The sequence below is a fragment of the Scyliorhinus torazame genome, chromosome 11, assembly GCF_047496885.1.
Source record: "Scyliorhinus torazame isolate Kashiwa2021f chromosome 11, sScyTor2.1, whole genome shotgun sequence".
NCBI classification, from domain to species: Eukaryota; Metazoa; Chordata; class Chondrichthyes; order Carcharhiniformes; family Scyliorhinidae; genus Scyliorhinus; species Scyliorhinus torazame.
In genome coordinates, this window is record NC_092717.1 from 180,015,072 (window position 1) to 180,029,962 (window position 14,891).

At 44.5% G+C, this 14,891-nt stretch overlaps 1 protein-coding gene across 13 annotated transcripts in view; it reads left to right on the forward strand.

The window, feature by feature from the left end:
- Positions 1 to 14,891, forward strand: part of LOC140385689 (UDP-N-acetylglucosamine transporter TMEM241 homolog) — a 223,339-nt gene that overhangs the window by 52,735 nt on the left and 155,713 nt on the right. For all 13 annotated transcript variants that reach the window (XR_011933422.1, XR_011933423.1, XR_011933424.1 and 10 more), the window contains one exon: positions 12,942 to 12,987. Coding sequence is in view for 9 of the 13 variants with exons in the window: in XM_072468096.1 (XP_072324197.1) it covers positions 12,942 to 12,987 (46 nt within the window). In the remaining 4 variants the exon portion in view is untranslated. The remainder of the gene's footprint in view (positions 1 to 12,941; positions 12,988 to 14,891) is intronic.

Consider the following 14,891-nt stretch of genomic DNA (forward strand, 5'->3'; position numbering starts at 1 on the left):
GTTCTGCATTACAAACCAGCTGATTAGCCCACTATGCTAAACCAGCCCCTCACTGTGCTAAAGGGTGCGGTAGTAGATTTCATAAGGGAATTATTGATATATACATGAGAAAGAAACAATTATGGAGAAGGAGCAGGGTCGTGGGACTAATTGGTAGCATTCTCAAAGATCTGACGCAGCTACTGTGGGCCAAATGATGACCTCCTGTGCGATGTGAAACTGAGTGACATGCTGGACCACTTCAGAGAGCATGGAGAATCAAGCACAAAGTCTGTGTTGAACTGAAGTCAGAGATGGGGGTAGTGGTTCCCTTCCATGAAGGACATTAAATAACCAGTTAGATTTTTATGATGATCCAGCAAACTTGCTTATCATGTTATTTTCGCCGCTGATATCCTACAAAATTAGCAGCTCTATTGAATTCAATTCGCCTTGATGGATTTGGTTGCTAATACTATAACCACCACCCTACAGTAGCATAGATTAAGTAAATCTTTTGCGGGGATTACACAGTTGCTGCAGCCCAGAATTTGCTGTTTGCAATGTTCGATAAATAGTTGGTGTGTTTGTACAACATTCTTCCTCTCGGTATTTTAGCAGAGCCATTAATCTTTTAAAATTAAACTAGTTAACACTATGCAAACTCATTAAGCTTTTGTCCACTACATCAGAACCAGTAATTGCTAAAGTGCATTCGTGTTTGTGAGTGTTTATAATTTTTATGCGTTTGGAAGTAATTGCTGCTTCTATCTTTAAATCCTATTGTGTAGAGTTGCTGTTGATATGAGTGGGTAAAACAGAATGTAAATGTGCCACATTTGCCTGCTGGTTTGTTTTTCAAAACCGATTTAGTCTGGATTAGCCTGAGGTCAGTCGTTACACTTGTGCTTTCCCACAGACTTTGTGAGCTTTTACACTGTGATTTGTGGTTCAGGCAAAGTAGTGTAGCACACTCTAGAGCAGTGTTTTTCAACCTCTTTTCCGGGACACACGCCGGCCGACATTCGCAGCCCTCGCCACGCTCACTTACATTCAATGCAAAAGGGAAGCCTGTTTGGCCCTCACAATCTCACTGCAATCAGGTTTACAGGAGGAGAGAGCAGTGAGCATATCCGGAGCAGACTTCAGCCATTTCCTTTGTGCTTTCCTAGGTGAACTCTAAAGGTTGTTTATTCCTATTTGGCGCAAGAGTAGAAAGGGAATCATGGCCAAACCATGGCTTACAAGGCGAACTAGAGATAGTATTAGATTCAAACAAGAGGCGTACAAGTTAGCAAGAAAAGCATAGACCTGAGGATTGGGAACAGTTTAACATCCAGCAAAGATGGATCAAGGGATAGATTAAGAAGGGGAAAATACAATTTGAAAGTAAGCTAACGGGGAACATAAAAACTGACTGTAAAAGTTTCTGTAGCTATGTGAAGAGAAAAAGATTGATTGAAGTCCCCAGTCCGGGGTGATTCTTCGTTTTCCAGGGGGCTAACAGAACCCCCGCGTGCGTCCCCGCAGCTCTGGCTGCCAGCGAGGCCCTGCTAGCCAGACCGCGCGGCTGCGCATGGTGGAGCCACACAGCAGGCCCGTGCGGAGGAAAGCAGGTCCCTCCCAGATCGCGGTGGCCCCCAATCGTGGGCCTGGCCACCGCTGAGGCCCCCGGCCGGAGTCAGATACCCCCTACCAGGACCGCGGCCGCGGGTCCCAGCTTCCGCCGAGTGGTACCACATGTAAACCACGCCGGCGAGAGTTCGGCCGGTCGACCGCGGAGAATTGCCGCGGGGGCCTGTTCCAAAGGCCCCCGACCGGCACTGTGTCGACCACGGAGAATCGCGGAAGTGCCGTCGCGCCGTATTTCCGGAGTGAACGGCTATTCTCCGCCCCCGCGCCGGGCACGATTCCAGCGCGGAGGGTCAGAGAATCCCGCTCCTTGTTTTTAACTGTTTCTCCTAGTTTAGTCTCTCCCACAAAGCAAAATATCCTTTCAGCAACCACCCTTGGATCTTGTGTGTTTCAATAAGTTATCAGTGCTATCATGCCACCCTTACTCTGAAACAACCTGCTCACTGACCCTCAATCTGGCTTCTACCAGGGCCACTTAAGCTCCTGACCTCACTACAGCCTTGGTCCAAACATGGAGTAAAGAGCTGAACTAGTGAGGTGAGAATGACTGCCCTTGATATCAAGGCAGCATTTGACCATGTGTGGCATCAAGGAGCCCTAGCAAAACTAGAGTCAATGGGAATCAGGAGGAAAACTTGGCACCAAGAGTAGGTGAGAGCTGGGAATTTGGCAGCCAGTAACTCGCCTCGAATCCCGAAAGCCATCTACAAGACACAAGTCAGGAGTGTGATGGAATACTCGCCACTTGCCTGGTTTATTTGAGCTCCAACAACACATGAGAGATTGGACACTATCCAGGACAAAGCAGATGTTTTATTGGCACCCCATCCACGTCCTGCAAAATTCACTACCTCCACCACCGATGCAAAGTGGCAGCTGTGATTAACATCTACAAGATGCACTGCAGTAACTCACTAAGGCTCCTTCGACAGAGCTTTCCAAACCTTCAACCTCTACCACCTAGAAGCACAAGGACAGCAGATACATGGGAACACCAGCACCTTCATACTCCCCTCCGAGCCACACTTGCCCTGACTTGGACTGTATTGCCGTTCCTTCACTGTCAAGATACTGGAACTCTCTTCTTAATACCTCTGGGTGTGTCCCTACAACACACAGACTGCAACAGTTCAAGAAGGTAACTCAAACACCACCTTGTCAAGGGAAATTAGAGAAGGGCAATAAATGCTGGTCTGGCCAGTGACCCGATCCCATGCATGTTTTTTTTTAAATCGCCCCCCATTTTTTTTAAACTTCAATGGAAAATGGCCCGACCTGTGCAATCGCCCCTCCCAGAATAACTACCCTTATTCCAGAAATCAGTCATGTGAACATTCTCTGAGCTGTTTCTAATTATGTCCTTTCATAAATAAGGAGGCCAAAAGTGTGCACAATACTCTGGATCTGGACTCACCATTGCCCAATGCAACTGTACCAAAACACCCCTACTTTCATTTCCGTTTCCCTTGCAGTGAATGACTGCATCCCATTTGCCTTCCTAATAATTTGCTGAGTCTGCTTTTTGCTACGCCACCCTGGGCAAGGGCCCGGTCAATTCCAGCCCCACGTATCCCAGAGTCACAACACAAGTGAATTAACCAATAATTCTTCTAAGATTTCCCAGAATCTTTGGCCCTTGGCTGACCAATAATTACAGTCACCAAGTGTGCAAGTTGAAACACAGCCAGGATAATGATGAAATATGCAGTAAATGCAATTGATTAACAACAAGCTAACCTACTACCCCCTTTAACTGTCTCACCTTCTACCCACACACACACAAGGCAGACAAATACTGGGTGGGGAGGGGGTGGAGGGAATGGGGTGAAAAGAGTAAGAGTGAAGATCGAAAGATAGAGTCTTGTTTCAAATGGTGGTTCACAGCTTGCTTTCTTCACAGTATGCCTGTGGGTTAAAAGTCTCTGGTTTACAGCCGACAGTGATCTTCCTTGCAGTTTAGCAATATTACTCACTGCGTCTCCTGGAGAAGCCCCTTGCTTCAAATGAAACTTTGCTTCCAGCCCCCTGCCTTTCCTGAAGAAATAATTGGTCTGTTCACATCAGGCTTTTCTGCAGAGTTGGTTCTCACAGTGGTTTTTTAGGTGAGAATTAGTTGGATATTTCTGGAGAGAGTTATCAGATTCTATACCTTTCCTGCATAACCTGTAATGGTCCTCCTGTAAAGGGGAGGCGGTGGCATTGTGGTATTATCGCTGGACTGGTAATCCAGAGACCCAGGATGATGATCTGGGGACCTGGGTTCAGATCCCACCATTGCAGGTGATGGAATTTAAAACTCAATAAAATATCTGGAATTGAAAAGTCTGATGATGACCATAAAACGATTGTCGGGGAAAAAGCCATCTGGTTCACGAATCTCCTTTAGGGAAGGAAATCTGCCATCCTTACCTGGTCTGGCCTACATGTGACTCCAGACCCACAGCAATGTGGTTGACTCTTAACTGCTCCCTTAAGGGCAATTAGGGGTGGGAAAGAAATGCTAGCACAGCCTGCGACGCCCACGTTCCATTAACAAATATATTAAAAAAAGATTTCATCCAGTGTTTCTGGTGACACACGGAGTGGGAAAAAACCACTGAGTCTTCTCTCTTGGCTGCCAAAACGAAACTGAATGCTCCTTAGATCTCTAAACTATTTTAGTGGGATCAGATACAATCACTGCCTGTTACTGGGTGGAACACAGCCTTTTGGGCCCATTCAATGGCCATACGGTATAGCAGCAGAATTAGGCCATTCAGCCCATCGAGTCTGATCCGCCATTCAGTCATGGCTGATGTTTCTCACCCCCATTCTCCTGCCTTCTCCCCATAATCCCTAATCCTCTTATTAATCAAGAACCTATCTATCTCTGTCTTAAAGACACTCAATGACTTGGCCTCCACAGCCTTCTGTGGCATTGAATTCCACAGATTCACCACCCTCTGGCTGAAGAAATGCCTCCATTTTTTTTTTAAGGATCCTCCCTTCAGTCTGAAGCTGTGCCCTTGGATTCTAGTTTCTCTACTAGTGGAAACATCCTCTCCGTGGCCCCTCTATCTAGGCCCTTCAGTATTCTGTTCATTTCAATAAGATTCCCCCCCCCCCCCCTCATCCTTCTAAACTCCATTTAGTAGAGACTGCTCCTCATATGACAATTCCTTCATTCCAGGGATCATTCTTGTGAAAACTCCTCTGGACCCTCTCCAAGGTCAGCACATCCTTCCTTAGATACGGGGCCCAAAGCTGCTCCCAGTATTCCGAAAGTGGTCTGACCGGATACTTGCACAGCATCAGCAGTGCATCCCTGCTCTTTATTCTGGCCCCTCAACATGAATGCTAACATTTCTTTTGCCTTCCTAACTGCCAACTGAACCTGAATGTTAACCTTAAGAGAATCCTGAACGAGGACTCCGAAGTCCCTTTGTGCTTCTGATTTTCACCGCCTTTTCCCATTTAGGAAATAGTCTATGCTTCAATTCTTACTACCAAAGTGTATAACCTCACTTTTACACATTATAATGCATCTGCCACTTCTTTGCACATTCTCCGAATCTATCCAAGAACTTCTGCAGCCTCCCTGCTTCCTCAACACATCCTGTCCCTCTACATATCTTTGTATCACCTGAAATCTTATTAACAATGCCCTCAGTTCCTTCTTCCAGATCATTAATGTATATCGTGAATAGCTGTGATCCCAACACTGACCCCTACGGAACACCTCCCGCACCGATTGCCATCTTGAAAAAGGCCCCTTTATCCCCACTCTCTGCCTTCTGCCAGTCAGCCAATCCTCTGTCTGTGCCAGTACCTTGCCCCTAATACTATGGGCTCTTATCCTATTCAACAGCCTCCTATACAGCCACTTGTCAAAGGCCTTTTGGAAATCTAAATAGTGTCTCACTTCCTCAAAGACCTCTAACAGATTTGTCAGGCATGACCTCCCATTGATGAAGCCGTGCTGATTCAGTCCTATTTTACCATGCATTTCCAAGTACTCCGCCGTCTCATCCTACTCTAAATCTTACCAGCAGCCAAAGTCAGGCTAACCGGCTGGTGGAAAGGGAAATAAAATATAAATAAAAACAGAAGGATAAGGATATTTTATGCACAGGAATGACTTCCAGACAATGTCTTTCTGAAGTTCAGGCTTTTGTTTTGGTACTTCTTTCTTCTGGGCTTAAGATTGTTTTCCAATGCAAGGTTGTCTTCATTCTCTGCAGACTCCGCATCATCTCAGGTTTACAGCAAAGGATGTACCAGGCACTGACTGACTTTTGAACAATGGAGCAGTTCTTTCTCTCGCTCCTGCTTGCTGAAGTGAGTTCCTTTCACTTCCAAGGTCTAAACACTTCTTCCCAGTTCTCTCCGAAAGCATCATGCAGGAACCAATCTCTAACCACTGTCAGGCAGAACTCTGTCCCTGGCCAACTCACCCAGTTGACCAATCAAATCAACTCCCTCCAAAGCTGGTTCCTAAGATCCACGTGGTGCCAAAGAGTCAGTCTTCTCCTTTCTGAAATACAAAACCTTGGAACACAATATCCTGGCAGACAAGCTGTTTCAACTTTGGGTCTTCTGCTTAAAGGCACATCCGAAGTACAGGTCCACAGACCAAAATAATAAAAGAAAAGAAATGGGAACAAAGAAAATAAACAGGAAGGACTCATACACCCTATTAAAGGAATGTTATATCACAAACCCTATCCTATAAGACCATAAGACATAGGAGCGGACGTAAGGCCATTCGGCACATCGAGTCCACTTCACCATGGCTGATTTCAACTCCATTTACCCGCTCTCTCTCCATAGCCCTTAATTCCTCGAGAAATCAAGAATTTATCAACTTCTGTCTTAAAGACACTCAACGTCCCGGCCTCCACCGCCCTCTGTGGCAATGAATTCCACAGACCCACCACTCTCTGGCTGAAGAAATTTCTCCTCATCTCTGTTCTAAAGTGACTCCCTTTTATTCTAAGGCTGTGCCCCCGGGTCCGAGTCTCCCCTGCTAATGGAAACAACTTCCCTACGTCCATCCTATCTCAGCCATTCATTATCTTGCAAGTTTCTATTAGATCTCCCCTCAACCTCCTAAACTCCAATGAATATAATCCCAGGATCCTCAGACGTTCATCGTATGTTAGGCCTACCATTCCTGGGATCATCCGTGTGAATCTCCGCTGGACCCGCTCCAGTGCCAGTATGTCCTTCCTGAGGTGTGGGGCCCAAAATTGCTCACAGTATTCTAAATGGGGCCTAACTAATGCTTTATAAAGCTTCAGAAGTACATCCCTGCTTTTATATTCCAAGCCTCTTGAGATAAATGACAACATTGCATTTGCTTTCTTAATTACGGACTCAACCTGCAAGTTTACCTTTAGAGAATCCTGGACTAGGACTCCCAAGTCCCTTTGCACTTTAGTATTATGAATTTTGTCACCGTTTAGAAAATAGTCCATTCCTCTATTCTTTTTTCCAAAGTGCAAGACCTCGCACTTGCCCACGTTGAATTTCATCAGCCATTTCTTGGACCACTCTCCTAAACTGTCTAAATATTTCTGCAGCCTCCCCACCTCCTCCATACTACCTGCCCCTCCACCTATCTTTGTATCATCGGCAAACTTAGCCAGAATGCCCCCAGTCCCTTCATCTAGATAAAGAGAACAGCTGTGGCCCCAATACTGAACCCTGCGGGACACCACTCGTCACCGGTTGCCATTCCGAAAAAGCACGACCTCCCCTTACTAAATCCATGCTGACTTGTCCTAATCCGACCCTGCACTTCCAAGAATTTAGAAATGTCATCCTTAACAATGGATTCTAGATCCTTATCTGAGGGAAGCCTGTTCAGGAGCATCTAACAACTGCCATCCTGTGTGAGACGGGCAATTCTGTGTCAACTCGAAACTGCCAACTTATTTTACATCAAACCTTTACAACCACAAAAGGAGTCTTTCATTCCATTGTTCTGGGTTTGCCTTGAATGAGGTGCCAGAGGGGAAAGGCACGTCTTTAGTCCTCTGAAAGAATATTGATTTTTTTTTTATTGAAGATGGAATAGAAGGTTTATTTTCTTTCCTAATGGCAGTTCTCGTACTTTCAAAGCCATTCTTTACCCTCCGTAGCTGGACAGAAGCATTGAACATGTGAGGGCAGCTATGAGTTTTTAATTCTTCAACAACTTTCACTTCTATAGTATGTTTAATGTAGCAAAAGGTCGCCGACCTCTTCACGGAGGCATAAACCCGATAAAAGCGTTCCTGTGTATTAGGCAGCAGGAGCTACACAGAAGTGAGGAACAAGCCTTTTTTTTCCTGGGGGAAGCAAGTAAAGAAGGAAGTTCTCAATGGTTGCTTTTGCAAACATAGAATCCCTACCGTGCAGAAAGAGGCCATTCAGCTCATCAATCCACACTAACCCTCTGAAAGAGCACCCCATCCAGGCCCACTTTCCCATCCTATCCCCGTAACCTCACCTAACCAGCACTGTAGCACATGTGGCTAGCACTGTGGCTTCACAGCGCCAGGGTCCCAGGTTCGATTCCCCGCTGGGTCACTGTCTTTGCGGAGTCTGCACCTTCTCTCCGTGCCTACATGGGTTTCCTCCGGGTGCTCCGGTTTCCTCCCACGGTCCAAAGACATGCAGATTAGGTGGATTGGCCATGCTAAATTGCCTTTAGTGTTCAAAAAAAAGGTTAGGAGGGGTTAGTGGGTTATGGGGATAGGGTGGAAGTGAGGGCTTAAGTGGGTCGGTGCAGACTTGATGGGCTGAATGGCTTCCTTCTGCATTGTATGTTCTATGTAACCACATATTTGGACATTAAGGGGCAATTTTAGCATTGCCAATACACCTAACCTGCACATCTTCTGCCTTTATTACAAGAAAAGTCGAGTTCCAGCAGGAACTCTTTCTCCCCCCCCCCAAATCGTGTTTTATCAGCACATTCAAGGAAATCTTCAGATTTCAAACTCTCATTCGACACACGCAATTTTGCAGCATCAAGTCTGCTACTCATATCCTTTTATTGCCTCACCAGTAATATACAACCCAACTCCTGGGCTGTACAATTTCTTCTGCTTGGTAGGAATCCTTATCCAATTTGGAAAACAAGGTTTAGGGTCTTTTATAATGTCATACACTTTACGGCTGGTTGAATTGCATTGCGTTAATACCTCAGGTTAAACATGCCACATATTGTGATGCTGAGCTGATGAAACTGGGAAGCGTCTTGCTATAAATCCAGTCAATGATCTCAGCCAAGATGGCCGAAGAGCTGCACACTTGGCTTTTGCACCGAGGGTTGGAAAAATTGCCCTTGTTGGACCGTGATCCCTGCCAAAGAATCAGAAAGGAAGGCTTTCAGTTGTACAGCATCATTTCAAAGATGTCCCGAAACACTTTACAGGCAATACGGTACTTGTGAAGCTGTTATTTGTCACATGAGAAATGCAGCCGCCAAATTGTACGCAGCAAGATCCCAAAAACAGCATTGCGATGAGGATTAGACAGCCTGTTTTAATGCTGTCGGTTGAGGGATAAATACTGAGCAGGATACGGGGAAGAATTCCCATGCTGAACTTGGAAATATTGCCATGGGATCTTTTGCATCCACCAGAATAGTGAGTGTGTGCCTGTGCGGCCATGATCAAATTATTTGTCAGCATTCGCAGTCTCAATAAGAAATATTGTCACTCCAAAATCATGTTTAATCAGCACCTTCAAGGGAACCTTCAAATTCCAGGCACTTATTCAATGTACACAATTTTTCAACACCCAGTCTCTGACACTGATTCCCTTTTATTGCTTCAAGGTTAATATAAAGCCCAAGTTCCGAGCTGCACAATTTCTACTCTTTGCTAAGGGTCATTATTCAACAGCTGTTTTTTGCAGAGCTGTCGTGAGTTAATGCAGGAAGGAAATGAAACAAAAAAAAAATCCATTGGCATTTGAAAACTCAAAGTAACTCTTGACTAATTGCAAGCAAAACCTGGAGCCCTGGCTGGATTGATATATTCATTTGCTACAGCTACTTGCTGGTAGCTCGACAATCTACCTTGATCTTTTTTGATAAAGTGGATTAGTCCTGGGAACTGGCCAACTGAGGTGCATCCATGTAGTCAATAGATGTCAAATTCAAAGTCTCCCTTTACGTACAGAACTGTCTCTGAAGATCTCATTTTTGGTTTAAAAAGCGAGTACCTTGATTTAAAATAAAATCAATAGTAAATCCAACCAACATAGTGAGTGGCCTGCAGCCAACTGCTTGCAAAACAGGGTCCCGGTGAAACCCGATAAAGGTGCAGCCGCTTTGCCAAGAAATCTGACTGTGACTGGATCAGGTTCACAGTGAACTCAAGAAGAAAAAAATACGCCAATTTCAATTCTTCGTACTTGGAATCGTTCTGTCTGCATTTCAATCCGAAAAACATTTGAGCGGGGGATGGTAATGATGATATTGCAAGGGAGGAAAGAGCTATCATAGAATTCAGGTGAGGCTGTTGGGGTGTGCTGTTGTTTCTAAGTGGGCTGGGTTGAGATGATGGAGGCAGTAATTGTCAGTTCGTAAAGATAGAAAATTAAGCTGGGTTTGGTCGTGACACGATTTGATGTTTGAGACACAACATTTTCTTTCAGAAAAGCCGCACTGGCTTGTGGGAGAGGAAAGCCTGTCTCTGGCCGTTGCCACCTCTGAATAGACTTTTCCCCAGTTTGCAGATGAAGAATAGATTTAGTTTTGCACTATAATTGTGCAAGCTCCATTATAATTGGTAAAGGTAATACAGTGACCTAGGAGCAGGTTGTATGACCGAGAAATTATTGTAATTACTTCCCAGTAACAAAACCAACCTTAGGTCTGATAATGCTGTTCTGGTCAGTGCAATCAATGTTTGTACAGGCAGGAGAAACTGGCTTATCCATGTTTTGAAATATGGTGCCACTTTGGCTATATTTGCACAGGTTTGTGAAAGTAGTACGTAAGAATTTATCCCGTGCCGGAAGATACAGAACTAAAAAATACAATTCAGGAGAGTGTTTCCTACTTTTCTTTTGCCAGTTTCCTCCTTTGCTGGCACTATCTGCCTTTGCTGTCTTCCTGTCTGAACTGCATACATTCAGCAACTTCTATATACATAGAGTTTATTTGTTTTTTTAAAATAAATTTAGCGAACACAGTTCATTTTTTTTTTTCAATTAAGGGGCAATTTAGCGTCGCCAATCCACCTACCCTGCACATCTTTGGGTTGTGGCCGTGAAACCCAAGCAGACAAGGGGAGAATGTGCAAACTCCACACGGACATTGACCCAGAGCCGGGATCGAACCTGGGCGCGGAGTTTATTTGTTGATCTTCCCTCTTGATTTGATCTCATGCTCCCCAATCTCTCACTTTCTGATCTTGTTAAATATTATGCAGATTAGTTTATTTACAGTCCTCAGAATTTTTGAAACCTCAATTGTGTTTTTTTTAGGGTGAAATATCGCCAGATTCTTTGCTGTATCCTCATAGCTTAGACTTTACCTTGGATCACAGTTTAGTTCCATTCCTCTCTCCTGTCCAAAGCCATGAAGCATCCACATATTACGGTGCTGAATATTTTCCCCAGTATCCTGGAGGAGCATGTGCCATTGCCCCACAGAAGTTCACCTTTACACTCAGAATGATATGTTCCACTGCTCTGCTTAATTACTCAAACATGGAATCAGAGAATCTCCATCGTGCAGAAGGAGATCATTCAGCCCATTACGTCTGCACCGACTCTTGGAAAGAGGACCCTACCTTGGCCCAAGTCCAACCCTATTCCCTTAACCCAGTAACCCCACCTAACCTTTTGGACGCCAAGGGACAATTTAGCATGGTCAATCCACCAACCTGCACATCTTTGGACTGTGGGAGAACTTGGAGCATCCGGAGGAAACCCAACGCAGACACAGGGAGAAAATGCAAACTCCACACACATATGTCAGCTTTTTTTTTAACTGTCTACTTTATATCCCTACTGCTTATTCTCCTTCAATTTCAGTGTCTTGAATTAATCAAAATTCAAAAATCTCTGCCACTTTGTCAGCCAAGTCCTCCAAGCTGTGTGAATAGCACGTATTTGGTCACTCCCTTCCTGTTCCTTGCAACACTGACCCACCCTGTTTAGCAAATTTAAGTCATTGTATTTGTGTCCTGATTTTGAAATCATTCAGGAACATTGTAGAGAGAGTGAAAAAAAAGAAGAATATTGATTAGGAGTGGGACCATAGAAAATGTTGTGCTAATAAATTCTAGTGGAACACAAGCAGTTTTCACCCTTTGCCCTCTATGCTGTTTGCAAACCAGAGGGAGCTACCAAGTCTGGGTCAGTGCCACAAAAGCAATACTGGTACACACTGACTATCTCGGGAGCTAAGATCTTAGTTTATAATGCTTGCTTAAGTGTGACGTTTGACACCTATAATGGATATGATCCAAACATCTTGTGTAAACGTACAGTCTGGGATTTATACAGTACCCATCACATGGGCAGCTAAGTAATTAGCACTGCTGCCTCACAGTGCCAGGGACCGGGTTCAATCCCAGCCTTTGGTGACTGTGTGGAGTTTGCACATTCTCCCTATGTCTGTGTGGGTTTTCTTCAGGTGCTCCGGTTTCCTCCCAGAGTCCAAAGATGTGCACATTAGGCAGGTTGGCCAAGATTAATGCGCGGGTTTACGGGAATAGGGCAAGGAGTGGGCCGAGGTAGCGTGCTCCTTCGGAGGATCTGTGCAGAGTTGATGGGCTGAATGGCCTTCTACCGCACTGTAAGGATACTATGGATCTCTCGCCTTTCTCAAAGCTCTTTGCACACAATGGCTTTGTTTTTATATCTATTACAGCTGATGAGGCAAAATACTGACCAGAATTTCAAGGAAAACCTCTTTTTCCAAATTGTGGAATCTTGATCATTAATGTGAAGGACAGAACCGCTGATGAAGCACTACCTCAGTGCTCCACAGGATTAGATTGTCTGTTGGTAACTTGCACGTGTGGTACATTGCAACGCTATTTGGATGGTTAACTGAAAGTTCAGCTGTGAACATGATACGCATGTTATATTTGAAATAATAATTAACGGTTTCCTACTCTTTAATGTCAGTGGATTGTTTACATTGTCACCGTGGATGTGCTAACTTTTCATTTGAATTTACTAAACTTGGTGCACTTCCATTCAGCTACTATTTGCAATATGAGAAGGACACAGCAGTATAATGCTTTATTTACCAGCAGAACTCGTATTGCAATTTTGCTCCCATGTGATATTGTGGTATTTATGAGTGCAGTTCACTGAAAATGTTCTTTCTGCAGGTGGATACAAAGTATTTCAGAAATTATCAAAATCTTATTCGCTGAGGTAAGTTTATCCAGACTATAGTACACGTTCATCTGATAAGCATTTCAGCTTTTGTCCCCTAATAAAACAACATTCAGGAATCTTGTAAATAAGGGGAATCATATTAAATAGAACATATAATTGCACCGCTTCAAATCCCATTTACTCAATTATATACTTGCATTTATATGGCTGCTTATAATGTTCATGTCTTAAATCCTTTCAGTGAATTGCTTTTATGTAGAAAGAATTTTGTGGAGATTGTAAAAAAAAAAATAGCTTCATAGAAACATAAAAAATAGGAGCGGGAGGAGACCATTCGGCCCTTTGAGCCATTCATTCTGATCATCTAACTCAATAGCCTAATCCTGCTTTCCCCCCATATCCTGTGATCCCCTCCACCCTAAGTGTTATTTCTAACTGAGCTTCAATCATGAGTGGCAAGATATTCCTGAGATGATACACGCGATTCATTGTAAATCGCTGGTGTACTTGTTCATTCTAAGCATTGAGTTCTCATTCCGTATAATACTGTCCTCTTCTGTAATTCATATTATCCAAAGGATTAGAGAATATCCAGTCTACCATGTATAATATTGTATCATTCAGTCATGGGGGTGTCACTTGAGTTTATTGCCCATCTCTAATTTCCCTTGAGAAGGTGATGGATGGTGACTGTCTTCTTGAACTCCTGCAGTCCTGTGCTGAAGGGTATTCTTCAAGTTCTATTACGGTAGGGTGGGAAAATCCAGGATTTTGATCCAGCAATAACAAAGGAGCGACAATATTTTTCCCAGGCGGGATGGTGTGAGACTTGGCAAGGAAATCTGCATGTGGTGGTGCACTATCTGCCCTTGGGAGACAAATATTGTGGGTTTCAGAAGGTGTTGGCAAAGACTTGTTGCTTCAGTGCATCTTGTAGAATGGTACACACTGCAGTCATCATGTGCAAGTGGATATTTAAGGTGATGGAAAGGCTGCTTTGTCCTGCATGGTATTGAGCTTCTTGAGCTGGATCTGCACTCATTCAGACAAGTGGAGAGTACTCTTTGTGCCTTGCAGATGGTGGACACACCTTGGGGAGTTCCGAGCCCCTGAACTGCACTTCATAATAATCCAAGATATAATGCCTGATCTGACTCGAGCCTTAACTCCACTTCCCTGCCTGTCCCCGTAACCCTCGACTTCCTTGTCGATCAAAAATCTGTCCAACTCAGTCTTGAATATATTCAGTGATCCCCAGCCTCCAGTGCTCTTTGTGGAAGACTGTTCCAGAGATTAACAACACTGTGGGAGAAGACATTCCTCCTGATTAGAGCATAAGAACCAGGAGCAGGATTAAGCACTTCAGCCCCTCGAGCCTGCTCCGCCATTCAAAAGGATCATGGCTGATCTCCTCTCGGCCTCAACTCCACTTTCCTGCCCATTCTCCATAACCCTTCAGTCCATTACGAATTAAAAATCTGTCTATCTCCTCAAAGTTTACTCTGGCCCAGCATCCACTGCACTCTGGGGTAGTGAGTTCCACAGATTTACGAATCTCAGAGTAATTTTTGCTCATCTCTGTCTTAAACCTGCTACCCCTTATACTAAAACTATGACCTCCTAGAATTTTAAAATACAATGTCTCCCATTTAAGACACTGTCCAATAGAGCTGGTCTCTCCCACAAAGGAGAAAACCCTCTCAGCATCTGCCCTGTAAAGCCGCCTCAGAATCTTAAACCATTCAGGGGCGGCATGGTGGCGCAGTGGTTAGCACTGCTGCCTCACAGCACCGAGGACCCGGGCTCGATCCCGGCCCTGGGTCACTGTCCGTGTGGAGTTTGCACATTCTCCCGATGTCTGGCGTGGGTTTCACCCGCACAACCCAAAGATGTGCAAGGTAGGTGGATTGGCCATGCTAAATTGCCCCTTAATTGGGAAA